The sequence below is a fragment of the Zalophus californianus genome, chromosome X (assembly GCF_009762305.2).
Source record: "Zalophus californianus isolate mZalCal1 chromosome X, mZalCal1.pri.v2, whole genome shotgun sequence".
NCBI lineage: Eukaryota > Metazoa > Chordata > Mammalia > Carnivora > Otariidae > Zalophus > Zalophus californianus.
The window spans coordinates 109638303-109665084 of NC_045612.1; the positions used below are offsets into that span (position 1 = coordinate 109638303).

The window sequence follows — 26782 nt, forward strand, 5'->3', positions numbered from 1 at the left end:
GAGTCTTCTGGATGTGGGTCTCATAAAAGGGAAAGGTAGGTAAAGAGGAAAGACAAAGCCAAAGACCATGTTCCATTTGTAATTTATGAAGTGATTTTTTAAAAAAAAAAGCCAGCTTAATTAAAATGGACATTTTTACTAAGCATGAGGTATCATAAAAAGCATGCAGTATGGTCCCTGCCTCCAAACATCTTCAGGGAAAGTCAAGATTTGTGTATATTCTGGAAGGATCTTCTCTCATTATCTTGTTTTGTTTCTCTTTAGACTGCTTTACCACGTTTGAAATTATTTGCGAACTTGCTGACTTGTTTTCCTTCTAAGGTAAGCCCCCTAAGGGCAGGGATTTTTGTCTATTTTGTTGCATCCCCAGCATCTACAACAGCGTCTGGCGCACTGCAAACGGCTTAGTAAGAATTCGTTGAATGAAATGGAGAATCAGGTCGTAGGGTAAAATCATATTAACTCTTTGGCCTTGAATAGCTCTGGGCCAGCCAAAATCTCCAACTTTCAAACACTAGGGGGCAGGCCGAAATTAGAATAGAAACAGTTTTTTCCCTTTAGGTCAGTGGTTTCTAACTTCGCATACGTAAGCATCACCTCGGGGTGCCTTTAGACGTCCTGAAGGCCGGACCGGACTCCTAACTATATAGGAATCCCCAGAGGGTGGGGCTCAGGCATCAGTATTCCGGAAAGCTGCCCAGAAGATTCCGACGCGCAGCTAAGGGCAAGAACCACAGACCGGGAGCCCGGGCATGGGGGTCAAGATTGCGCGGCCTTCGGCGAAGCGGAATAACGGAGACAAGCTTCGAGGACCTCTTTCCTCCACGTCACGCTCTGCATGCTGCGTGGTGCCTTTAATCGATAATGGCGGGGCTGGCCTGTCCTCCAACTCAGGCTTCCCGCCAATGACAGAGGCTGCAGGCGCCGCGCACCACGCCCGGTCCGCCGCGAGCCCCCACCCCCAGCAGCAAGGCTCCGCCCCCGGGCGGCTGCTCCGCGAGGGTGCGGCCGTGGGGAGCTAGGTCTGGTCCCGCGCTCGCGCTCGCGCTCGCGCTCTCCATTCCCGCGACTTCCCCAGCCGACCGGCTCGCGTGGCCTGGGTCTCTGGTCGCGCGCGCGGCCGCAGAGCGCGATGAGGCGGGCGGCGCTGCGGTAGGTAGCAGGGGGCAAGTGCGGCGCCGTCCTGGGGTCGCCCACGCTCGCGCTTCAGGCTGCTAGCTGGCCTGGGCGGAAGGAGCCGGCCGCCTGCTGGAGGGACTAATGCGAGGGTTTGGCGGGGCAGAAAGGGGAGCCCGATCGGAAGGGGCGCCCACCTTCCGCTACCGCGCCTGGACGGGTGCTGTCTGGCTTAGGGTGGGGCGCCGCGACCCCCACCTTAAAGGTTTCTGGAGCAGAGTTTGATACTAAAAGCGAAGCGGCACTTTAAGGGAGGAAGTTGGGTGTTCCCTGAAATTCCTTTTTCTTTGCTCATCATGGGTGTGGTTTGGGGGTAGCCCCTTGTCGGATAGCTAGCGTTTAGGATTCCACATTAACTTCCCAGCCCTTTGCCCTCCTTTGGAGAGCATTTTTAGGGTTACGTGCTTGATCTGCTTGGACTCTGGGTAAAGTGTATTGTAATGTGCGCAGAGATTGCAGGGTACCTCTTGGGCTGTCAGGACCTCAGTCAGGACTGTGTTGCCTAGGGCCTTCGGTGCTGATCTAAATTTTACCTTTGATGAGCAGCAAGGGGGCGAGGTGGGGGGCTTGATTAGGCTACTTGGACAAGGAGGATGCCTTTTTGTATGTGTCACGTGCCAGCTTGCACAGTTAACGCCTAGGGACTCTAGGGCAAGTCTGGCTCTCCCCCAGCCCCTTTCACCCGAGCACTCCAGCTGTCCCCAGGTTCTTTGTGCCTGGCCAGGTTCCCAGAGGCCTCACCCCTGTTCCAGCGTTTGGAATCATCCCGCTACAGGTGCACCAGCTCAGTGTGGGCCATACTGGTGCTGACTGACACTGAACTCCATCATTTCTCTTGGGGATCCTGCATCTCTCTTTCTCTCTCTCTCACTGTCCCTGTGGATCTTGCTATTTGTTGAAAAAGGTTCTCTCTCTCTCTCATAGCACTTAAAAAATAAAAAGCTTTGTTAACACTATTTAGACTGTTAAATTAGAGGAAGGGCCACAGTTGGCTTTTGCTTATATTGGACATGATGTGAGGGGCCTTCTGCAAAGCTACACAGTCTTGGGGCGCCTGGGTGGCTCAGTCAGTTAAGCGTCTTGCCTTCGGCTCAGGTCATGATCTCAGGGTCTTGGGATCGAACCCCACATCGAGTCCCACATTGGGCTCCCTGCTCAGTGGTGGGCCTGTTTCTTCTTTTCCAGCTCCCCCTGCTTGTGCAGGGCGCGCTCTCTCTCTGTCAAAGCAATCAATCAATCAGTCTTAAAAAAAAAAAAAAAAGCTACATGGTCTTGCCATGTGCCTTTTCCCAAGGAAACCTTTTTTGATCTCCTCTCCCCCACGTTGGAAGTCTCTTTCTTTGCCCTGAACTCCCATAAACCTGCATTCCTTTCTTGTGAGTTCTATTGAACCTTAAGCAGGTACTCTGTTAGTGTTTAGTGAGTGGAAGAGTTCATAAATGAATACAGACTGTTTGAAATGATAAGGCTATTTGACAAGTGGGCAATCTTTGTAGCTTCTTTTTTCCCCCCAGACTCACCAAAGAGTCACCTGAATTTGTTCAGTTTCTAAATTGAGGCATTTCCCCAGAGTGGAGGGCATATGAGTGGCATTGCCTGCTAGTGTACTGAAAGCTCTTCCTGGACACCTACCCTAAACTTGGGACCCAGAACAGAGCTAAGACACTTTGCTCACACCTTAGGTGACTTCTGTGACTTCCTAGGCAAGCCATGAAGAGATTGGCCTCCTTGGTCTTCTTTTGTTGGAAAGGTTCAATCATAGAGTCCTAGGGCCTGAATGTCCCAAAGCTTCTCGACAGTTTCTTCTAAAGGCCTACCTAGGGATTTCGCTGTAAAACTCCGGAGAGCTTATCAGGGGATAAGCCAGTAACTCTGAGGTACTGAGATGTTGGGTAGTGATTAAACCATTCTTCCACTCCCTCCACTTCAGTGCTGCATATATAAAAGGGAAGTAGCCTGAGATTGTGAAAAAAAAAAAAAAAGCTTGCCTGCAGATGCATTTATGCGTGCATGTGTGTATAGGAACTTCTTTTTCCTTATGACAGTCCTGTAGGATAAGATACTATACCCCATTTTACAGATGAAGGAACTTTTTTGGGGGGGTGGGGGTGTTAGTCCTCACTTGTCCTGGCATGAGGTAGTAAGAATTTATTAGTAACTTGAACTAGAATGAGTAACAGTATTTGGGGTTCTTGACCTCTTCAGTGCCTTGCTTTCTTCAGCTGTGCAATCAGCAAATTGCTTTGCCAATCTCTGATACTGTATGTGTGTTATCCCTGATATGATGGTGAGTGATTAGGAGTCAACACTTAAAACAGTGAACTAAAACCAGCTTAACTTATTTTGGCAGACTAGGCTAGGCACATTTGGGCAAATAGTTTTTATTTTGTTTGGGGATTAGGAGATTTCTGCCCCAGTCCAATAAATATTCTCTTTGAGTCTGGTTCAAATTCGTTAACTTATAATTGGCTTGAGCTTATGTTGTAAGAATAAAGAACAAAATAAATGTTCATAATTAAGAATAAATGTTCATAAATAATTTACTCAACTGTTTACCAAATTGATTCTGGGCTTCTGAAGCTAATAAAAAAGCAAGAGTAAATCCATTAAACCTGGTTGATATCTTTTATTTATTTTGTAGATTGTTAGCTAATTGGTCTCTGCTCTCATGAAATGTTTACTGTAGTTGGAGAGATGATTTATAGAATAGCATCATATGCAAATATACATACACTGGAGAAACAAGTACAGACCCTTACAAGAAAGTATTTACTAAGGATATGGATTAGCCAAGTGTTCTGGGAGGAGGGGCGGGTCTTTGGGGTTGCCAAGAAGCCATGGAACCTACTCCAGTGTGTTTTATCTTGTTTTGTAGGTTTTGTTCCTTGAACAAGGGGCTGCTTATTCCTGGCAGAGGACTGACTCAAGGATCCCAGAATCCAGAGAAACAGAGAGTCATCCATATGCATGAAGGCAAGCATGGCTGTTTACCTTTTAGACCCACGTGGTAAAAAACCCTGTCTTATTTGGGAGGCATATAGATGAGACATACTAAAGGTAGAACTTCTCATGTATAAAATACTCAGTATAGCTTTGGGTAGAAACCACATTCGGAATTTGAGCTTTTGTTCCTGAGAGACTGGGAGATGGAGCTCTTTCAGTTAAATGATATCCACCTTCCTTGTATCAGTACTAAAGGGGAGAGCATGCACAAAAGACATCTGTATAAGTAAGACATGGGCCCTTCATTTGTAGCAACTAAATGCTCCTAATCTATAGTTTTGTTAGAGAAGCTGTTAATCCATGCTTAGTTGAGGTTAATTTCAGTTACTAGTCTGATATGCAAACTATGGATGTCTATATCAGTTTAGGAGTATTCATTATAATTAAAATTGTGGGGCGCCTGGGTGGCTCAGTTGGTTAAGCGACTGCCTTCGGCTCAGGTCATGATCCTGGAGTCCCGGGATTGAGTCCCACATCGGGCTCCCTGCTCGGCAGGGAGTCTGCTTCTCCCTCTGACCCTCTTCCCTCTCGTGCTTTCTCTCTCTCATTCTCTCTCTCTCTCAAATAAATAAATAAAATCTTTAAAAAATAAAATTATGGCTTCTTGAAAAGGTACAAATTTATTATATATATGTATAATCTGATCCTCATATTGTCATCTATATCTATATCTATATCTATATATATATTTCTACTTTTTTTCTTGGCCCTCAATACCCACCTTTCTTCTTACACTGACTAAACTGGTAATAATGATTTTATGTCAGTGAGGATCGGTGAGTGTACTGTTTGGTATGCTTTCTGACCATTCTTTTACTCAAGGAGCTCAGGAGGGAAAAAAAGTCACAAATAAGTCCACAATTTCCTAGTGGTTACAGGCATACCTTGGAGATATTGCAGGTTTGGTTCCAGACCAGTGCAATAAAGAGAATATCACAACAAAGTGAGTCAAATCAATTTGTTGGTTTCCCAGTGCATTTAAAAGTTACGCTTACACTACACTGTAGTCTGTTAAGTATGTGATAGTGCTATGTCTAAAAAAAAGTGTACATATCAAAGCAATTAAAATAGTACCATCAAAGCTCACTGGTCATAGATCAGCATAACAAGTATAATAATTATGAAAAAGTTTGAAATATTGCAAGAATTACTAAAATGTGACAGAGACATGAAGTGACCAAATGCTGTTGGGAAAGTGGCACTGATGCAGGGTTGCCACAACCCTTCAATTTGTAAAAAACACACTGAAGAACAATAAAGTGAAGTGCAATAAAATGAGGTATGCCTGTATATTTTGCAGTTCTCCATGATTTAGTAGTTTTCTAAAGATTTTATTTGGGGCACCTGGGTGGCTCAGTCTGATGGGTGTCTGCCTTTGGCTCAGGTCATGGTCCCAGGGTCCTGGGATCGAGCCCTGCATTGGGCTCCCTGCTCGGCGGGGAGCCTGCTTTTCCCTCTGCCTCTGCCGCTTCCCCTGCTTGTGCTCTTTCTCTGTCAAATAAATAAATAAATAAATTTTAAAAAATCTTTAAAAAAGATGTTATTTATTTTATTTTAGAGAGAGAGGGAGAGAGTAGTGGGAGGGACAGAGTGAGGATGAGACAATCCCAAGCAGACTCCAGGCTGAGCTCAGAGCCTGGTGTGGGGCTCGATCTCACAACCCTGAGATCATGACCTGAGCCAAAACCAAGAGTCAGAACACTTAACTGACTGAGGCACCCAGGCGCCCCTATGATTTAGTTGTAATTAGAGTTTGTACCAAATTTATGGTGTACAACAGTTGTTTGACAGAAAAATCAACTATTTTTTCATTAAAGTGCATGTTTATCTAACTTTATTTTGTTTTGATCAGTTAGTTATTGAAGGACCAAGGATTGCTATAGTTCATTTCCTATTACTGGAATATGTATTTTATAAATCCTATATAAATGCATGTAAATGCTAGAAAAAACGTGAACTTAGCACACTATATGAAATCGTATAGATTTATTTTTTAGTCTTCAATTTCCACAGCTTATCTAATTTATTTTCCCTTTATCCATATAGCATGTTCACCTATACATGTGAATCACGGTGTGTGTGGTAATTAGTATCAACTTTTTTTAAGTGCTTTGTTTTTGCATTAATTCATTCTTGCACTCTTTGAGCATTAACTAAAATTAAATTGCTTTTCTTTGCTTATCCTTGATTTACATCTTTGCTTCATTTTTGTGGCTTAAACTTTTCTGACAGTTAGGATGGTATAAAAAATCAGAATGAGACTTGGATATCAGTGTTGGTCTCTGCACTAAGCAGTCTGATCTACTACTGCCTACCAGAAGTGAGGTGATGGTCTGGGTCATAATATCTCCATCATAAGGGGACTCCTACTGACTGTGGTACTGCCCCACCTGATGAATAATTGGAGTTACCCTTTTTTGTTTATGTAAGTAAATCCTAGTGATTGGCACAGGAGTATTCTTTTCTGCACGAAGGAGACAACAGTTGTTTCAAGTTTTTAGGAAGCAGAGGATCCCTTCTCTGAGCTGTTTGTTGTGGCATTAAATGGAAACTAATCGTTCTTTAAAGCTTCTGAGTGCATGAACTGCTTTTCTTAGTTCTTGAACTTATTGCCATAATCCAGTTCCAATTTTTCTTTGTTTCTTGGAGTGACCTCTTTATTTTTGTTTCAGTTCGTGATAAGTTGCGGGAGATAGTAGGAGTATCCACAAACTGGAGGTAGGCATGCTTTGTGGTCATTCCTTCTTTTATCCCTATAGGCTAGGCTGTATGTAGGTGCAGCTGATGGTCTCATTGTAGGGACGGAGGGGGTCCTGTGTTCGGAAATGGGTTGAGAGGTGTTTTTTTTTACTTGGGGAGAAGACCAACATTCTACCATACTCATCATTGGATGCATTGTTGTCATAAAATAATGTGATTTACACGTACTCTACATTTTTAAAAGTGCATTCAGGTATATTACCTCACTGATTCTCAACAAAACTTGTGACATGCTTATGGTGTATGTTCCTATCTTTTTTACTGATGATGAAACTGAAACTCAGAGAGATTGAATGATTAAGTATCAGGGTTTGGGACTTAAACCCAAGTTTTTCGGTTTTTCTATTTCATGCAACCTGACTCCTTTATTGCTTCTTGTCAGTTCACAGTTAACCTGGTCTCTCAGTATTTCCCTGCTGTGAAATAGGATAATATCCTTCTTGGTGTACCGAATTTTGAGACTAAAATGAGATAAAAAGAAAAAGCAGTCACTAGTCATGAAGTAATCTATTCTTGGTGTAGAAATTATCTAATGACTTCTTTTTAACTGTTTATATGAAAATTTTCAATTTACTGAAAAGTAGAAAAAATGAATACCTGTGTCCCAACCATCTTGATTGGATACTTATGTTTCTCCAGATTTGCCAATATGCATATATTGGCTGAACTATTTCTAAGTAAATTACAGGTATCATGATATCATGACACTTCAGCATATATCTCCAATAAATAAATATATTCTCTTGTGTAACAAAGTCAGCAATTGTGTGTCTCTAACAAACAAGATATTCTCTTACACAATGAAACTGACACTAATTCCCTAATATTATATTACTTATCTATTCAGAATTTCTCACCCGTTCCCCAAATGTCTTTTACAGCTTTTAAAAGAATACCAAGATCCAATAAAGGATTGTATATTGCCTTTAGTGGTTATGACTCTTTGGTCTGCCTTCATCTAGAAGAGTAGATAGGTATCCTCCCTCCTTTTTTCTTTTTTTCTATGAGCTTGACTTTAAAGAGGCCAAGCCATTTGTCATGTAGAATGTTCCATATTTAGGATTGACCTGGTGCCATTTAACTTTTTCCTCTATCCCCTCTATTTTCGGTAAGCTAAACCTTTCTGGCAATAATACTTCGTAAGTGAAGCTTAGAAAGACGTCCGAATTGATGATATTGTCAACATTGTAGTTTCCTCTCCCTTTTCTCTTCTGTCCCACTTCAGTCGTCTCTTCTTTGCCTTCCCTTCCCATCTCCTTTTCACGTTCTCCTCCTCTTTACCTTTTGCTCTGCCTTCCATACTTTTTTGCATATACTCCGTTTTCCTTCCTCTGTCTCTCTTTCCTGAAATTGAAGGCAGAGAGAGAGAGAGAGAGCGAGCGAGCGCGAGCTGGGGCACAGAGAATGCGAGAATTGTCAAGGTGAGAAATGGGAAGATGGAGTTCAGTGGCCACTTTGTTCCTTAGTCCACATGTATATTTGTGTCCATCGCTGCATTTTTAATTGGATGGCACATATTCTGTGTTTTGAATACACTTTTTGGTGAGGTGAATATACGGTTTGTTTGGGTATATCTGTATCACTTACAAGTATTTTTTTTTTTTTTTTATCTACAAGCCCAAGACATTTTAACAGAAACATTTTAATTCCACCAAGTGCCAGGTGGGGAGGGAGGGAAGGAAGAGAGAATGAGGTAGGTCCAGACCTTCATTTTCCTCCTTTGATGGTGTCTGACCTGCCTGAATGTATGTGGAATAGCAACTGCCTCTGTGTTTCATGAAGCTTGCATCCTTTCTTCTCAGAGACCATGTGAAAGCAATGGAGGAAAGAAAAGTACTTCAGAGTTTTCTGGCTGAGTCACAGAAAGGACTGCCACCCAGGAGAATGAGAGACAGTCATATTGAGGTTCTCTTGCCTTTGGGTAGTCAGCCTGAATTACGAGAGAAGTATTTGACTGTTCAAAACACCATAAGGTAACACAGCACTCTTTTTATTTGCGTCATTTGTTTTTATTTTATTTCCTTTCATTATTGTGACTTTGAGATGTAATTCCCACATGATACCATTCAGTTAGGTAACGTGTGCAGTTCTGTGGTTTTTTGTATATTCATAGAGTCATGTGGCCGTCACCCCATTCAATTTTAGAACCTTTCATCTACCCAAACTGTGTTCTTCATTTTTAAGGGGTGATGATCATGGTTTTCATTTAATCACAGTTTTCTTTATTTCACAGATTTGGCAGGATTCTTGAGGACCTTGACAGCTTAGGAGGTACTGGTATTATTTTAGCATTTCTAAGTAGATAGTTAAAGCTATACATTGAATCCGTTGGCTGGAGAGGGGCTTTTTTAATTCTTTAACTTGCGCAGCTGAGGATATTCTAAAAGAGGAATGAAAGAAGGGCCTCTTTTACCTCTGAATTGTCATAATTTTTTTCCCTGAAAATGCAGATTCCTGTTTAACAGTTGTAATCTCATTAATTCTTTTTTCTAATAACTTTTCAAAAACTCTTGAATTTATGGAAAAGTTGCTAGTACAGTACAAAGAATTGTTCTTCTCTGAGTCGTGTAAGAGAATACGTTGTGATGTGATGCACATCACCCCTGATGGTTTTCATTAGTATTTCCTACAAACAAGGACATTCTCCTCCATAGCCACAATACAGCCATCAGAATCCGGAAATTAACCCTGCTACTTTAGACTCTTTAATCCTCGGACCCCATTCAACTTTCCCCAGTGGTCCTTTGTAGCAGAGGGGATCCAGTTCTGAATCAAATGTTGCATTTAGTTGTTGTGTGAGGAATAGCTCCTCAGTGTGTCTCTGACTTCCATGACCTTGATACTTTTGAAGGTTATAGGCCAGTTCTTTTGTCGAATTTCTCTCAATTTGGGTTTATTTGATGCTTTCCTAAGATTAGATTTGAGACATGCATCTTTGGCAGGAACATCACAGAAAGGATGATGTGTTCTTACTGCCTCTCATCAACTGGTGCATAATTCTCATTTGTCCCATTACTGGGATGTTAACTTTGATTCCTTGATGAAGGTGGTATCTGCCAGGCTTCTTCTCTGTAGAGTTACTCTTTCCCCCTTTGTAATGAATAAGTACCTTGTAGGCAGGTAAATTCAGACCTTATAAACAGTCCATTTCTTGTCAGACCTCCAATTTATTATTTTATTTAATTTTTAAAAAAAATTTGTTTATTTGACAGAGACATAGAGAGAGCACAGATTGGCAGGGTGGCATGCAGAGGGAGAGGGAGAAGCAGGCTCTCCGCGGAGCAGGGAGCCTGATGCTGGGCTTGATCCCAGGACCCTGGGATCCTGACCTGAACCTGAAGGCAGCCGCTTAACTGACTGAGCCACCAAGGCGCCCCTAATTTATTATTGTTATTATTATTATTTTTAAAGATTTTATTTATTTGACAGAGAGAGACACAATGAGAGAGGGAACACAAGCAGGGGGAGTGGGAGAGGGAGAAGCAGGCTTCCCGCTGAGCAGGGAGCCCGATGTGGGGCTTGATCCCAGGACCCTGAGATCATGACCTGAGCTGAAGGCAGACGTTTAACAACTGAGCCACCCAGGCGCCCCCCTAATTTATTATTTTAAAATCAGTATGGACTCAAGGATTTCTATTTCATTGAATGGATTATAATGTCACTTTCATCTCTTGTGCTGCTCACTTTGTGCCAGGACTGTCCCAATCCCTTAAGACTGGCCTATTTTTTTTTTTTTGTTGTTGTTGTTTGTTTGTTTTTTTTATGTGTCCCTATCATTCTTTGAGCACTTCCTCACTTTCTGGCACAGGAAGACGTTCTAGGCTTATTTGTACTTTCCCTGGCTCAGTCTTAGAATCATCCAAATCTCCAAGGAGCTCTGGTTCTTTTTGATGGAGAACGGTCATTGGAAACCAAGATATCTGTGTTGAGAGTGGTCCCTGCTGATGGGGTGTCACTGCTCCCATGCCCTTTCAGTGGACGAGGTGGGGCATCTATGCACATGCACATACATTTACTTCCATGTTTGTCTTTCTGTCTGTTTATCCATCTATGTTTATCCCTCTATGAAAATGATGGGTTCACGCTGACAGTTCCAAGTCTGGTTCAGCACCACAGGTTCATTCATTTCTTCCCCTTTTCATGTTTGTAATTCCTTTTCCAGCTGGCTCCATTATCCTAAATCCATTTACTTATCGGTTTCCCTGGCATGAAGCTAATTTCATATCTCTGCCACCCCTGTCCCCTCATGGACCCCTCCTGGATGCTCCCCTCATCTCACTGGGATTCATAGTAGGTTCCCTTTTGCAGGGTCACCGTCCTCATTGTGCTCAGCCTGCAACATGCTGGGCCATTGCTCTTGTTGCCTCCTCTCTTTATGTCCTCCTGACCCTATTTGGGCTCCAACATCCTACTCTGGGCCACCTTGCTTGCTCTTACTAATGACTTTTGGACTGAACTATTGGAAAGGGTTTAAAGAAAGGCTCTAATGACTTCTACAATATAGATATGAGTCCATTGTTAGGCTTAACACCCAGCTGCTTGTTTCTTCAGATTAAATAAACTTGGTTAGGGGCGCCTGGGTGGCTCAGTCGGTTGAGCATCTGCCTTCGGCTCAGGTCGTGATCCCAGAGTCCTGTGATTGAGCCCCACATTGGGTTCCCTGCTCAGCAGGGAGCCTGCTTCTTCCTCTCCCTCTGCCCCCCCTCCCCCAGCTCATGCTCTCTCTCTCGCTTGTTCTCTCTCTCAAATAAATAAATAAAATTTTTAAAAAATAAATAAACTTGGGTAAACATTCTCACTGACCTTTAAACCCCCCCCACACTGTTGACTTTGGTTTACTTAGGTGTCCCTAAATGCACAAACTCGTCTGCCTCTACCCTGTTTTTTTCCTCATTGGCTCCTGTTAAATTCCTTTCACCTGTTCACTTGGATTCCGTTCTTTCCAGTTCTTCCAGCAACTTGCCTTATCACCTATGCTTTCTCTCTCATATCTCAAGCCTTTTTTCAACTTCACATTTCCTTTAACTTATGAACATGTTCAAGGCTCTTCCATCTTATAAGGAAAAGTAGGTAAAATCCCTTTCCCTTACAACACTGTTGAACTTGCTCCCTCACTTCAGAGCTAACTTTCTGGAAGGAGTTGGAAAAAGTAATTTGCTCTTATTTCCTCTCTATCTTGACGTCCTGTTTCCTTCCCAGTCTCACGTGTTTTGACTTCTGCTCCTCTGTGCCACTGAAGTGCTCTTGCCAAGCTCTCCATTGGCCCCCTTGTTTCATGATCTAATGGGTGCTCTTCAAGGTTTACCTGACCCCTTTGTGGCTCCTAATATTGTCAAACTCATCCTTGGGCTTTGGGGACATTTCCTCCTGCCTCTCTGGCTGTTCCTTCCCAGTCTCCTTTGTGGGTTTCTCTTTCTCTGGTGATCTTTTGAATGTTAGTTATCCCCTAGGGTTTTGTTTTCTGCCCTTTTTTGCTTATTTGTACACTTACTATAAGTAATCTCAATTACTCCCAATGCTTCACCTGTTCTCAGTATGCTTTTCTGAGTTCCAGACCAATTTGTCCTCCTGGACATCTCCATTTGGATACGCCATAGGCTTCTCAAATTTAACATGTTGAAAATAGTCCATTCTGCTCTTCTCATATTCTCTTTTTCAGTGAATGATGTACCATCTTCACCACTTCACTGGGGTTATTACAGTATTGTCAAGTGTACCTTCTTCTTAACTCTAGGATCTTTTCATTTCCATTGATACTGCCATAGATCAGCCACATACAATTTGTTTTATTTATTTTATGGGTACCACAGAGGCTTTTAAATGGTCTTTCTTGCCTTCAGCCTCTCATTCCCCCAGGGTGTTATGGGGAAGGAGGAATAACTTAAGCGAAATAATTGCTTTATGATTAGGAAAGAGAGGGAAAATAGCCGGGTCCTTGTGATTTGTTTCTCTTTTCTGAAGGTGTCTGACGCTGTCAGACTCATGTGCTGGGGTCTTTCTGTAATTGAGGCACTGCGTCTCTGTGCAATGGTGACAGGCCGCCTGGTGGGCTTGGGCTTTAGGCTTTGGTTTCTTCACCAAATCTAAAATTGAGTGGGCAGTCAGATTAGAGAATCCCCAAATCTCTTCAGTGTATGAAAAGTCTTTGGTCCTCAGATAAGACCGCTAGGGGGATATGGGGGGTTGGGTCTTCAGAACAAGATAATTTCAGGGAGTCAGTTGTAAATGATGAGAAATCATTTTGCTTTTCCTTTATTTGGTTCTCTTCTCTTACAGTTCTTATCTGCTACATGCACACCAGAATTCATGAAGCTAAGATGTCTCCTTTGTCAATAGTTACAGCCCTGGTAGACAAGATTGGTAAGCGATATTATTTTCTATATGTCATTAGAGTTCTCAGTAATTATAAGAGATTATTGAAATTAGAGGAAGTATTTTCCTTTTATGGGGGCATCTAGAATGCTGTATACCAAGATACATATTTATTATAATAATCTTTGAGTGGAAGGGTTTTGCATGATTCCAGTTTTATTTTTTATATTCTTTGCATTGTCTGCAGTTTTCAAAAAGATAAACAAACTTCTATGTCTAAAAAGTTGTTTTTAGTTTTGAAGACTAAAAAAAAGAAAAGAGGAAATATGGTGGAATTTGCTAGAATTTCAAGTGAAATTTTCCAGTTGTAATACAGAAAATTTTGGGTATGGTGTGAACTCAGATTGATTTTTTTGTTTTGCAGATATGCAGAAGATGAGCTTAAGCCCAGAACAAGACATTAAGTTCAGTGGCCATGTTAGCTGGGTTGGGAAAACATCCATGGAAGTGAAGATGCAAATGTTTCAGGTGTGTATTCATCTAAATTTTGCCTGCTTGTTCCAATATAGCCAGCTAAGCCTAGTGGAAGAGCAGCATATTTACCTATCTATCAATAGACAGGTATATAGCTCACCACTTCTAGAAAAAGAATTGAAAGTTCATTTCATGGGGCGCGTGGGTGACTCAGTCATTAAGCGTCTGCCTTCAGCTCAGGTCATGGTCCCAGGGTCCTGGAATCGAGCCCTGCATCGGGCTCCCTGCTCCACGGGAAGCCTGCTTCTCCCTCTGTCACTCCCCCTGCTTGTGTTCCCTCTCTCATTGTGTCTCTCTCTGTCAAATAAATAAAACCTTTAAAAAAAAAAGATCATTTCATGCAGATAGTGGGTTATTTTTTTAGCTTTATTTATTTATTTTTAGAGAGAGTGAGACAGAGAAAGCGAGTCGGGGGAGGGGCAGAGGGAGAGAGAGAATCTCAAGCAGACTCCCTGCTGAGCTGGGAGCCCAACCAGGGCTTCAGTCTCAGGACCCTGAGATCATGACCTGAGCCAAAATCAAGAGTCGGACACTCAGCTGACTGAGCCACCCAGGCACCCCGTAAACGGTAGGTTAGTAACGTCTTCCTCCTGTATAAAGACTGATATATTATTTGATATTTATGTTCTGTGTTTATTACTTTCAAATCGTATATAGCTACATATTAAGGTTCTTGTTTCTGGTTTTGCCCCAGAGAATTTCACAAGAGTCTGAGTTACATTAGGCATGAATGGTACTCGTCACTCTTAGTTTCCTGGGGTTGCTGTAAAGAAGTACCACAAAGTAGGTGGCTTAAAACAAATTGTCTCACAGTTTGGCAGCTAGAAGTCCAAAATCAAGGCCTCAGCAGGACCATGACCCCCCTAAAATTTGTAGGGCGAGAATCCTTCCTTGCTTCTTCCTAGCTTCTGGTGGTTTGCTGGCAGTCCTTGGCATTCCTTGGCTTGCAGCTCTAACACTTCAATCTCTGCCTCTACTGCCACATGCTCTTTTCCTCTTGCGTCTCTGTGTCTCTTCTCTTCTTCTTCTTCTTCTTTTTTTTTATTAAGTAATCTCTATGCCCAGCATGGGGCTCGAACTCAGGACCCCGAGATCGAGAGTCACATGCTCTACTGACTGAGCCAGCCAGGCGCCCCTCTTCTCTTCTTATAAGAACATCACTAATATCCAGTATGGCCTCGTCCTATTTCCAAGTAGGGCTTCATATCTTTTTGCTGGACACTGTTCACTGTTCAACCCGTAGCAGTCACTTAGACCAGTACAGCAGTTAGGAACAGCCTCTCTAATGAGCAGAACTCAGAGTAGGTGTTATAAAGAAATCAAGAAATTTGACAGGAAAAGTTTCCTCAAAGAGGATAATAGCACAGAAATCAGATAATTCAGAGTACAAATGGTGAGCATAGCATAATGGATAAACTTGTTGAATCACTGTGTTGTACACCTGATGCTAATGAAACACTGTGTGTCAACTTTACTCAAAAAATAAATGAATAATAAAAAAGGGAGAAAAAGAATGGCTTCACTTATGCCAGGGTATTCAGTAGGACCATTATTCAGAAACATTTTTTATTTTCCGGAATGATGAAGCATTTCACCTTTTGGAAAAAGTCTGAAGCTTGCTCTGCAGTAATTAAAGTTTTTTGTCAGGACGGTTAGGTAGTTTTTTATTTGATGCTATATACAAGCAGTTGGATTCTTTAACTCCCATGTTGCTGTAACTGACAGTAACACCGTTTTTAGAACAAAACACACTAAGGTTGTAGGGGATGCTGCTATGATTTGTGCACATTGTTTTTTTTTTTTTTTAAGATCTATTTATTTGTTTTTGAGAGAGAGAGCGGGATGGGGACAGAGAGAGAGGGAGAGAGAATCTCAAGCAGATTGCACGCTGAGCGCAGAGCCTGACACGGGGCTCGATCCCAGGACCCTGAGATCATGACCTGAGCTGAAACCAAGAGTTGGACACCTAACCTACTGAGCCTTCATGGTTGATTCCTACCCTGCTCTGATTCCTGCCATAGGACCTGCTTTCTGGGGAATCTTAGTAATTTGAATCTTGGCCAAATAGGTTGAAAAGAGATGCAGGAGGGCGCCTGGGTGGCTCAGTCGGTTAAGCGACTGCCTTTGGCTCAGGTCATGATCCTGGAGTCCCGGGATTGAGTCCCACATCAGGCTCCCTGCTCAGCAGTGAGTCTGCTTCTCCCTCTGACCCTCCTCCCTCTCGTGCTCTCTATCTCTCATTCTCTCTCTCTCAAATAACTAAATAAATAAAATCTTTAAAAAAAAAAAGAGATGCAGGAGTTATTTCAAGGAGAGAGTCAATGAAAATTAATATCAGACAAGTACAAACTCCTGTTTTAAGTTTGTGTTTCTCACTGGCCATTTTGACGAATAATGCAAGACCTGAGTGATCCTTTCTATTCCAGAGAGGAAGGTTGGTGGTAGGTGTTTTGCCTTTGGTTTGGGTACCCGTAGGTTTAAATCCCAGCTCTGCTGCTTATTGGCCATGTGACTGTGGGTAAATTACTTACCTTCTCTGAGCTTCTGTTTTCTCAAGTGTAACATGGACGCAGAAATAGTACCATGTTATATTTGGTAAGGATGAATGAAAAAACAACCCAACCGTTTTAATCACTTGGTACAATTGCCTGTCACACAATGACCGCTAATCACATGTTGGCAATGTTAATTTATTATCATTACTATGGACGTGGTCCCAAATCTTTTCTGGGATTGATGTTCACACCTATCTTCCGAGCGCCTGTGCCATCTCTCCCCTTACATGTGCTCTTGCTACCTCAAATCCAGTGTGTTACAAACTGAGTACATTAGCTTCTTTTCCAGTCCTGATCCTGCTCCATTTTCCCCTTTGCCTACACAGCCTTTTGCCAAGTCTTGCAAATTCATCACCCAGGACAACTCACCAGAGTTCTTTCTTGTCACACAAGAAGCAGTAAGGCCTTGAATGAAACACAGGGGCCTAGTTAGCGAGTCTGCCTGCCTCTAGTCTGTTGTCTCTCTGTTAACTGTACAGATTTTTACCAGTTAGACATTTCAGAGCCGACCTTAAATTACATTGCTTTCCTTCTCAAAAACCTTCTGTGACCATTCTCTGTGCATTAAAGCCTAAACTCTTTTGACTAGTTAGGATCCAGGGTGCTCCATAAACTAGCTCCCACCTACCTTTCCAACTGTATTCCCGCGAACTTATCATTTATATACCTTCCTAGAGCTTGCTGCTGGACATTTTGAACATTCCAGGAGTAGAGAGTTGTTCGTTTTTGCATGCTTGACACTATTAGGTGTTCATTATAATAAACCATAATTTAAACAGTGAGTTGGATGAGTATCATTGCTTATGCTTTTTTCTTTGCCTGAAATGCTTATGCTCTGGCTCCACATATCCACATTCCACCTGTGCTTCCAGATCCCCTCATGCTCGGATGCCTCCCTCATCCTTCTAGCTCACAGCTCCTGTTCCTTCCCCATGACTCCTTCCTCAGTACCCTTGCTCTGACCCTTTCTCCTGGCACCTGTGAACCTCTTCTCCACCAAGCTGCGTATGAACATATCTTTTTGTCTTCTACCAGGCTATACATGTCTTAACAACAGCATCTGGGTGTGAGTCGCTTAGCCCACTTCCGGACATCCATTCATTTATCATTCACTTAGCCATTGTTCCTTGAGTGCCTATTCTGTGCTGGGCATACAGCAGTGAGCTACATGAAGTTTCGTTCTCTTAGAGTTTACATTCTAGTAGTGCTCAATCATTTTCTGTCTTAATTCATCTATCAGCAATTATCTGCTATCTGCCGGTCTTTGTGCTAAGGGCTAGGGATGCAAATGTGAGCAAAAACGGTCTTTGTCCTCAATAGGGAGTCAGTGACGTATCTAAATGACTGTGATATACACACAGTCCCCCAACTTAGGGTGGTTTGACTTCTGATTTTTCAGCTTTACGATGTGTGAGGGAGTGTTCAGTAGAAACTGTACCTTGAAGTTTGAATTTTGATCTCTTCCTGGGCGAGTGATACGCAGCACACCAGCGGCTGCGGCCCCCAGGCAGCCACATGATTGTGAGGGTAGCTGACTCATAGCTTGCAACCCGCCTGTCCCCATTCAGCCATTCTGAAAGAACTGTATTCAATAAATTACCTGAGGTACTCAATGCTTTGTTATAAAATAGGCTTTGTGTTGGATGGTTTTGCCCAACTGTAGGCTAATGTCAGTGTTACTGAGCACGTGTACAGTAGGCTAGGCTAAGCTGTGATGTTCTCCAGGTTCCATGTATTAAACACATTCAGCTTAATGATATTTTCAGTTTATGATGGGTGTGTTGGCGTGTAATCTCATTGTAAGTCAAAGGAGGTCTGTAGTATTTAAGCATCGTGCAGCATTTCTCCACAGAGACACAATCGGCATTGCCTGTAGGAAGATTCTTAGTGATGCAGGACAGTCCCCTGCATTGTGAGGTGTCTAGGTTACCTCTGCCCCCCTAGCGACGTCCCTCAAGTCATGTGACAACCAAAACCTCTTCGACACATACCCAAATGCTCCCAATAAGGGTGCTGTCCATCTCTGTTATATTGAGAGCCACTTTCTGGGGAGGATTTCGTTCCCATTCTCATGGCAAACCAAGGAGGGAATGATGGCCTCTGCCTGGGGAGGAGGGATGGGGCAGGGGTGGGGAGGAGTGTCCTGTGGAGGGCGATTGTGAGGAAGGCATCAGGCACAGGCCCGGACAGGATGAGGGTACTTCCAGGACCTCCGAGTTGTCAGCTGTGGCTGGGGCGAAAGGTGCAGGTGTGAGGGGGGTGCTCGGTGAACAACCGGAGAGGAATCTGGGCTGTGTTGTGGAAGGCTTTATATGTAGTGCCCGCAGGCTTAGAGCGGATGCGGGAGGAAGGTCGAGCAGGAGGGTGATAGGGGCCTGAATGGGTAGCAGGGAGGAGGACGAGGGATGAGGTCTGTGGACAAGTGAGCCTGGTGTGCCCCCAGCTGATGACGGGACTTCACAGTATAGCTTCTCTGGAAGTACAGACTCCTAGAGGATAAGAAATCCCTTAAAACCTCAAAGCCTTGTGCAACTGTAAATATGTCACTCAACCCACAGGATTATCATGATCCTCACCTCGGCGTTGGCACACGGAAAACACTAATGTCTGTGAGACCAGTGGTCCGTTCGGCTGGCTCCGTGTGCTGTCGTGAGGACCAGCGGGCGTGAAGAACACCGGGGTCCTGCACGCTGCCGGACAGTTAAATGATGCTGATGCAGAGGGTCCCTCTGTGACCCTTGCCCTTGAATCTCAGTCATGCGCGGTTCCAAAGCCCATCGGTCGTGGCCACCCCAGCCCTTCTCACCTGGATGCTGTTTGAACTTTAGGAAGTCTGTCTCCTCTTCCACACCACAGGCTCCTTGGTCACGCTGCCGTTTCCCCAGAGCTTAATTCTGCAGATGGTGGTTAATGAATGCACTTTTCTTTTCCTAATTGCAGCCTTTCTCAAAGCATGCATGCTAGCTGTTAGAATTGTAGTAGGTCTTCCCAGTAAATGCATTTCTTACATCTGTATTTTCTTTCCATTGTTCTTTAGTTACATGGCAATGAATTTTGTCCTGTTTTGGATGCAACATTTGTAATGGTGGCTCGTGATTCTGAAAATAAAGGGTAACTGCTCTTTTTTCCTAATTCTTTATTTTGAAAATTTCAAAGAGACCTAAAACTAGAGAGAAGACTATAAAGAATTTCCATATACCTATCAGACTTAGAATTTTTAACCTTTTTTATTGCCACATTTGCTTCATCTGTTTTTTCATACTGTATTATTTTCTTTGTTATATTTTAAAGCAAAACTAGAGAGAAGACCGTAAAGAATTTCCATATACCCATCAGACTTAGAATTTTTAACATTTTTTATTGCCATATTTGCTTCATCTGTTTCTTCATACTATATTATTTTCTTTGTTATATTTTAAAGCAAATCCCAGACATAATGACCTTTCATCTCTGAATACTTTTGTGTAGGCATCTCTTTAAAGATGCGGATATCTTCCTAAATAAATACATTACCATTAGCGTGCCTAACAAAAATAAGAGTAAGTTCGTAATATATTCTCATGGTCAATTCATATTCAGTTTTCCCCAGATATTATTTTAATGATCTGTTCGAATCAGGATCCAAACAAAATTCACATATTACATTTGATTTTTATGTCCCTTAAGCCTGTTGTTTTATTAATAGCTTTATTGAGCTATAATTCACATACTATACAATTCACCTATTGAAAGTGTGCAATTCAATGACTTTTAGTGTATTCACAGAATTGTATGATCTCTTAAGGCTTTTTTTTTTAAGATTTTATTTATTTGAGGGAGAGAGAATGAGAGAGAGAGAGAGAGAGAGAGAGCACATGAAAGGGGGGAGGGTCAGAGGGAGAAGCAGACTCCCTGCCGAGCAGGGAGCCCGATGTGGGACTCGATCCCGGGACTCCAGGATCATGACCTGAGCCGAAGGCAGTCGCTTAACCAACTGAGCCACCCAGGTGCCCTCTTAAGGCTTTTTAATCCAAAATAGTTGTGTGTCCCTGCTGCCCCCTTAGTGTTTTATATCAATTTGTTGAAAGGCCAGGTGGAGTCCTCCGTACGGTGTCCAACTTTCTGGATTTGTCTCATGGCTTCCTCATGGTATTTTTTTTACTTGTTTCTCTATCCCTAGTATTTTCTCTAAACTGAAGTTAGATCTAAAGCCTTGATTAGATTCAGGTTCAACTTACTTGATGAGAGCATCTTGTAGGTGATGAGATCTGCGTATCTCAAATTGTAATGTATCTCATGTTGTATCACATCAGGAGGTACGGATTGTCCCACTCATAGCGATGCCAAGATTGGTGCATGGCAGTTCAGTAGTGACTAAACTGGTCTTCTCATTATAGGGTTTACTCAGTCCTCGTATGATCAGCAATAATCTGCAGGCAGATTATTCTACTATACCCTAGTAGGGTACAGGGTGTACCCCGAGTATACTTTGTCACCCTGTGAATAGCTAGCTCCCTGTCAGTCTTTCTCCAGTGCTTTGAACGCCATTGCTAATCATTGCTTTAATCATTAAGGGGTGTAAACGATTCTTAAATCCTGTCCTTTCTTCTATATTTACTACCTGGAGTTCTGGAAAGAAGAGCTTTCCTTTATTAGCTAGGGCAATTTGGTTTGTAAAGGAAAGTGAGGATTAATGTTTCATTCTTGCCCTTTATTTACACATTTTCCTAATAATCAGTTGTTTGACTAGCTAGTGATGACATGGTTTGTCTACTTTTTGGCTTTTTTAAAAGTGTCATTGTGAATTCCTGGATTTTAATGGTATGTATTTCAGTAAATTGCAGCCCTTGTTCTTCCTGGTGCTCAGAGTGTACCATCTTTGGGCAGTGGGAGCCCCTTTAAGCTTGCTTCTGTGAAAAGCTCTTTTGATATTTCCCCACTAGTCTTCCTGTTCTCTGGTACAGTGGGATATCTTGGGCTCATCTTATACATTTCCCTCCTGAGGCCTGGAATCAGCCATTTCTCCACAGAGCCCTGGGGTTCCCCTTAGCGAGCACTGGTGTTTAGAGACCAGAATCCAGGCACCAGAACTGTACGTTGTTACTCGTTTGTCACTGTCTCTAAGCCTTTTCAGTGGACAGAGCTAGGATGTCTGTTAAAAAGCAACAAACACACACCCAACCTCATGAGTTTATACCATCAATTCCAAGTCAGATTGAACTTTACAGATTTTGACTGCTTTGGCTCTCTACTTTTTTCCTCTTAAGTTGTGTTTTTGGTTCCTAACCAGCAGTCATGCCCAAGGCGTCGAAATGGAGAAATCTTGTCAAACTGTTGGGGTGGCGCTGGGTGGGAGGCAATGGAACAGGATTGCTGTTGGTACAGGACAGTCTAGGGGCCTGTGGGGAGTCTAATTTGGATTAGAACCTTGAAGGAGGAGTCTGCAATGAGAAGTCTCTCCTGCTTCATGGGGAGCTGATGTGGAAGAGCAAGTTAGGATCAAACCATCCTTTGGTGACTGATGTGAGCGTAGAATGCAGCCACCCACTCTTCACTCCTGCTGCCAGCCCAGCTGACCTGCTGCTGCTGGCTGGCCTGGGGCTCCTTGCCAGCCCTGGAAAGGGCGGAATTTAAAGGTTCTCTCACAGCTGATGCTTTTGAATTTTCCGAGCTGCCATTTCAGTATGTTTGTTTCTATCATTTCCGTTTTGAAAACTTTGCCATCTATGGAGAGGTAGAATAATGCAGTGAGCACTCATAAAGGCTTCACCTACATTCACCGATTACCATTTTGCCTCCAGCCTTATTCTCTGGCCCTCTCTCTGTAAGTACACATATGGATGCTCTTTCCTTGAATCATTTGAAAGTAAATTTTGAGACTACTTCACCCATAGACGGTTCAGCATGTACCTCCTGATAATAAGGTCATTCCACTACACAAACTCGATGCCTTTATTGTAGCCAAGAAATTTAAGTGATATAGTGATACTATCTAATATACTATCCATATTCAAACTTTGCCACTTGTCCCTAGGATGTCTTTTATAGCCCTTTCCCCTGAGTCAGGATCTGATCAAGGATCATGTACTGCATGTAGTTAGCATGTGTTTTAAAAAGAGTCCCCCTGCCGTTTTCTGTCTTTTAAGATGTGGACATTTTTTGAAGAGTCCAGGCCAGGTGTCCTGTAGAATGTTCTATGGCCTATTTTTGACTGTTTCCTCGTTACCGCGATCAGGTGAAATTTTTTGGTGAAAGGCAGTATCCTTTTTATAAATGTGAACTTTCTAGTGTACAGACTGGTCCGTAACTGGAAAGCTCCCCAGTTGTTCCAGGGTTATTATGGGAAGCAGTCAGGCAGCATTACCCAAGACCAGCAGCAAGGACTTCTTGAAATGAGTGGGTAATTGTTCACCTTCCATATTTACTGGGGAATGACACCTCTTAAGCTGTAATCTTTTCTTTTCTTCTCTTTAGGCCGGCGTTTGTAAATCCACTCATCCCTGAAAGCCCAGAGGAAGAAGAGCTCTTTAGACAAGGAGAATGTATATTAATTTGTTTATAATGTAAAGTTACAGTTTAAAAAGCCCATTACCTGTACTGCAGAGGAGGTTGTGGAAGAGTATGGATGGACGCCTCATGCCAGTCACGTGTCTTACTCATGCCAAGAATTTATTGAAATTAAAAATATCTTATTTTTTTTCCACTGGAGTCCGTAGTTGGAACAGTTTTATCAATTAGAAAATATTCATTAAGTAAAATAATTTGCTTTCTCATTTTTAATAAAATGGGAAATGGATCAGTGAAATAACTGCTGGTCAGGGCTGTAGGTCAGGATGGTCTTTACGTGTGGTCTTTTAAGTGCTCCCACACTGAGCCAGTATAATTTCCATCTGGAGGCAAAGAATCGCCAGTCACATTATGAAGCCTCAGCAGCCTTCTCTGGGATATATGTGGAATTTCCCGTGGGCTTTTCAAAATCTAGAAATGCTGCCTTTGTAGGGTCCTAGGCAGCCCAGGTCAGGAACCCTAGTGCTGTTCGGTGACCCCCCCCCCCCCCCGCCACACACACTAATTGTAGCTCCTTATTGTCCTGTGTTCCAGTGAACAAGGGGAGAAGGGTTGCCTTCAGTGCCAAGTCATTACTGAAAATGGCTCCCAGTGCTGAGGAAAGGAGTACTATCCATGAGATGTTTCTTCACACGCTGGATCCGAAGTAAGTTAGCACGGTGAGATTGCAGGTTGCAAAAGCATGTACACCTCGGCCCTCTCCACAGTTACGCCTGCCTCAGCATACTGGTAGTTGTTTGCAAATATTTTACTTTTCGGCAGCAAAACCATGGCATTGACAAGGTTTACTCAATCTCCATTTGTACAGGACTGTAAGTTTTCAAAGTCGAGTTTTGCCCCCCAATGCGGTGTGGATGGAGGATTCAAAACTGAAGAGCTTGGAAGTTTGCCACCCACAGGTATTGTCAGTTAGTGAAAAATCTTTTAAATAGGATAGCTCGCTTTCGTGGTTCTCACGTAAAATCGGACACACTGTGAAACTGACCTCCGTTCTGCAGCACTGTGAATTCCTTCCTTCTGGCTTTGAGGGTGGCCGTGAGCTTGTGTCTGTTAATCTTATTTTATGTCCAATAGGAGCGCAACATTTTCAATCGGATCTTTGGTGGTTTCCTGATGAGGAAAGCATATGAGCTTGGATGGGCTACTGCTTGTAACTTTGGGTGAGTTAGATTGAAGGTGGTTTTAACTTCTGAGAAGCAATGTGTACTACCCCATTGAATTGAAGCATTTTGGACCAGTCTGTGTGTGTTGGGGCATATGCTCTGCTATTAAATAAATATTACAGTGATACCAGCTGCCTTTGATGTTACTTTTCAAAGGCTGTTGCTCTGCCTTTGTCAGTACGTTAATGACCTGAGAAGAGGTGATGATAGACAGGAGGGAAAAGGTAGAGGGGGTGATCTGGTCCCAGGGGTATCACTTACCATTTCTCACCGGTAGGGTTATTTCCCCCTTCCCTAGGTTTATTCTTTGATCATTTAAATTTTGCTGCAGCTGATTGTTAGGGGAGAAAAAGAGATCATCTGCATTTTGTGCTTGACCCCAATTCTGCCTTATGTCTGTTAGTGGCTCCCGACCGTTTGTAGTAGCAGTGGATGATATCATGTTTCAGAAACCCGTAGATGTTGGATCCTTGCTGTTTCTTTCTTCGCAGGTAGGTGTGCGATGAGAGATGAAAGACAATTTTTTATCATTTAGGCCTAGAAGAGAAGTTTTTTTGCTAAAGCCACTGTTTCTCTTAAGACTGCCTCCCCCCACTTGCCAGTGCCCTTGACTAACTGTCATGTCTAAATCTCCTAGGTTTGCTTTACTCAGGACAATTACATTCAAGTCCGAGTACACAGTGAAGTGGCCTCTCTTGAGAGTAAAGAGCATATGACCACCAATGTCTTTCATTTCACGTTCATGTCGGAAAAAGAGGTGCCCTTGGTTTTCCCCAGAACGTACGGAGGTGAGCAGAAATGTCTGCTTGTACCTAATGAATGGAAGAACTTTCAAAGATATTTTTCTTCTTTTAAATTGTTGTAGGAAGTATACCGATGCCTGTTAGTGCAAGAGCATGTCCTTAGAAGATTGTGCTTTTGAGGGGCAGTAGCCCTGCAGGCCCGGATGCCTCCTGGCCTGCAGGTGCCTGTCACTGCACTGCCCGACCTGCCTGTTGTCGGAGGGGTTGGGGCCAACTGCAAGCAGCCACTGGTGGTCAGAGACTGGCCCGGCCCGAGGAGAGGGGCGAGAGTCAAGGCCCACTCCCTCAGGAGCCTGGCGAGGCCCCGGCCCCGGCCCCACAGGGCATGCCCAGTGCGTTTTGCATGCTCGTTGCTGTCTTTGTGTTCCCAAGTAGTCTTGTGTCCGTATGATGATTTTGTAAGGTTCCGCGGGTTTCTTCACAGTTCTCTCTTCTGTGTTTCAGAGTCCATGTTGTATTTAGATGGGAAGCGGCATTTCAGTTCCATGAGCGTACCAGTGAACCTGAGAAAGGACTAGGAGCCCTAGGAAAAGCATGCTGTTGAAGAGCAGCTCTCCACACTGACATAGAACCTGAGGGAGGCCTGGTCACGTGCCCTGGCTGCAGTGTTTATACTTGTCCTCCAGAGAGAAGAATGTTTTCAGCCTTTAGGATGATCACAAAAGCAGACTGAGAGGGTAGCTGGGTGGGGCAGAGGGAGGAGGAGTTATGAAACAATAAATAGTCTCAAGACAATTTAAATTGTGACCCTACCGTGTTGCCTCCTGTGTGGTCGAGAAATGGGGGCAGAAGGCCTTGGTACGCACTTGGAAACAGTTCTTTTCCTACACTTCTCCCAAACTGTCCGGATGTGCGCTTTCCTGCCAAGGTATTTGGAGGGCGCTCCTTAAGCCTCACCTTGGTGGCAGTTCCCCTGTGCTAAGCCCATCAACCCGACGTGATTCCTCTGTGTTTTGCCTCCCTCTGCTTCCCAGCCTTTTTTTTTTTTTTTAAGATTTTATTGATTTATTTGACACACAGAGAGAGACAGAGAAAGAGCACAAACAGGGGGAGCAGCAGAGGGAGAAGCAGGCTCCCCGCTGAGCAAGGAGCCCGATGTGGGGCTCGATCCCAGGACCCTGGGATCATGACCTGAGCCGAAGGCAGATGCTTAACCAACTGAGCCACCCAGGTGCTCCTGCTTCCCAGCTTTTGTTGTTAGCAGAGGGAAGATGAAAAGTCAGGGTAAAGGGATCCAACAAAAGGTAAGGCATTTGGAATGATTTGTGGGAAGCTTTAGATCTAAAGCCATACTAAGAGGAGGTGTTCAGAGATGATCCAGATGAGGGCACACAGGAGCCAAGTGTTCATTCTTTTGTTCGCCGGACAACTCTTCAGCACACTCGGCTAGGGGCTGGCCAGGATATATCTGATCCAAAAACAGGAACAGTAATCATGACAGCTGTGGATGCTTACTGAACACAGTCCTAAGCCCTTGACATGTACACTAGAGGTAGGTTCTGAAACCCCCTCAGGTTAGTCCACTCAGGAAACGGAAGCACAGAGAGGTTAAGTAACTTGCTCATGGTCCCACAGCTGGTAAGTGGTGGTGCTAGCACTCAGAGCCAGGCGGTGGGCATTCTTACCAGAACACTGTACTGCTTCCTGGGAATCTAGCAAGGGAGGCTGTGTCCAGTATCACAGGGTCACCTAGGAACCCAAAGGGAGGTATTCCCATGAGTGTTGCCGAGACAGTGTCTTTCTTGATGGGATGGGAGGTTGGTTGAGTCCGCAAGAGACAAAACCCAGGCTGTACAGAAGAAGAGTCATCCCAGAGCAGGTGCTCCTGGGAAGGAAGCGATCCTTAGTCTTGGTTCTAGATCAGCGATCACAGACTTGGTTCTGCTACAGAATTAGCTGGAGAGCTTTCTTTGAAGAAACAAATTTCATA

At 43.4% G+C, this 26782-nt stretch overlaps 1 protein-coding gene and 1 non-coding gene across 5 annotated transcripts; one reads left to right on the forward strand and one right to left on the reverse strand.

The window, feature by feature from the left end:
• Positions 1 to 984: 984 nt before the first annotated feature.
• On the forward strand, positions 985 to 25607 carry ACOT9 (acyl-CoA thioesterase 9). 4 transcript variants are annotated; one of them, XM_027609295.2, is made up of 16 exons: positions 985 to 1152; positions 4052 to 4149; positions 6226 to 6252; positions 6852 to 6897; positions 8742 to 8912; positions 9173 to 9210; positions 13216 to 13299; positions 13676 to 13779; positions 19378 to 19451; positions 22794 to 22861; positions 23421 to 23532; positions 23695 to 23785; positions 23961 to 24046; positions 24453 to 24540; positions 24687 to 24837; positions 25297 to 25607. In XM_027609295.2, the coding sequence occupies exons 1-16, from the start codon at positions 1133 to 1135 to the stop codon at positions 25368 to 25370; spliced, it is 1332 nt and encodes a 443-aa protein (XP_027465096.1). In that variant the 5' UTR covers positions 985 to 1132; the 3' UTR covers positions 25371 to 25607. The 4 variants fall into 4 exon arrangements, with proteins under 4 accessions (XP_027465096.1, XP_027465097.1, XP_027465099.1 ...); XM_027609296.2 differs by lacking the exon at positions 6226 to 6252; XM_027609298.2 differs by lacking the exons at positions 985 to 1152; positions 6226 to 6252; positions 6852 to 6897 and having other exon boundaries at positions 4058 to 4149; positions 25297 to 25606.
• Positions 14844 to 14916, reverse strand: TRNAE-CUC. Its single transcript has one exon. It is a non-coding gene; the product is annotated as a tRNA-Glu (tRNA).
• Positions 25608 to 26782: the final 1175 nt, after the last annotated feature.

What these genes read in the sequence shown, in the direction of transcription:
- ACOT9 (XM_027609295.2), top strand. Translation starts at nt 1,133, where the DNA reads ATGAGGCGGGCGGCGCTGCG. An exon ending in TGGAAGTTTGCCACCCACAG is followed by an intron (nt 23,786 to 23,960) that starts GTATTGTCAGTT and finishes TATGTCCAATAG; the next exon opens with GAGCGCAACATTTTCAATCG. An exon ending in TGCTGTTTCTTTCTTCGCAG is followed by an intron (nt 24,541 to 24,686) that starts GTAGGTGTGCGA and finishes TAAATCTCCTAG; the next exon opens with GTTTGCTTTACTCAGGACAA.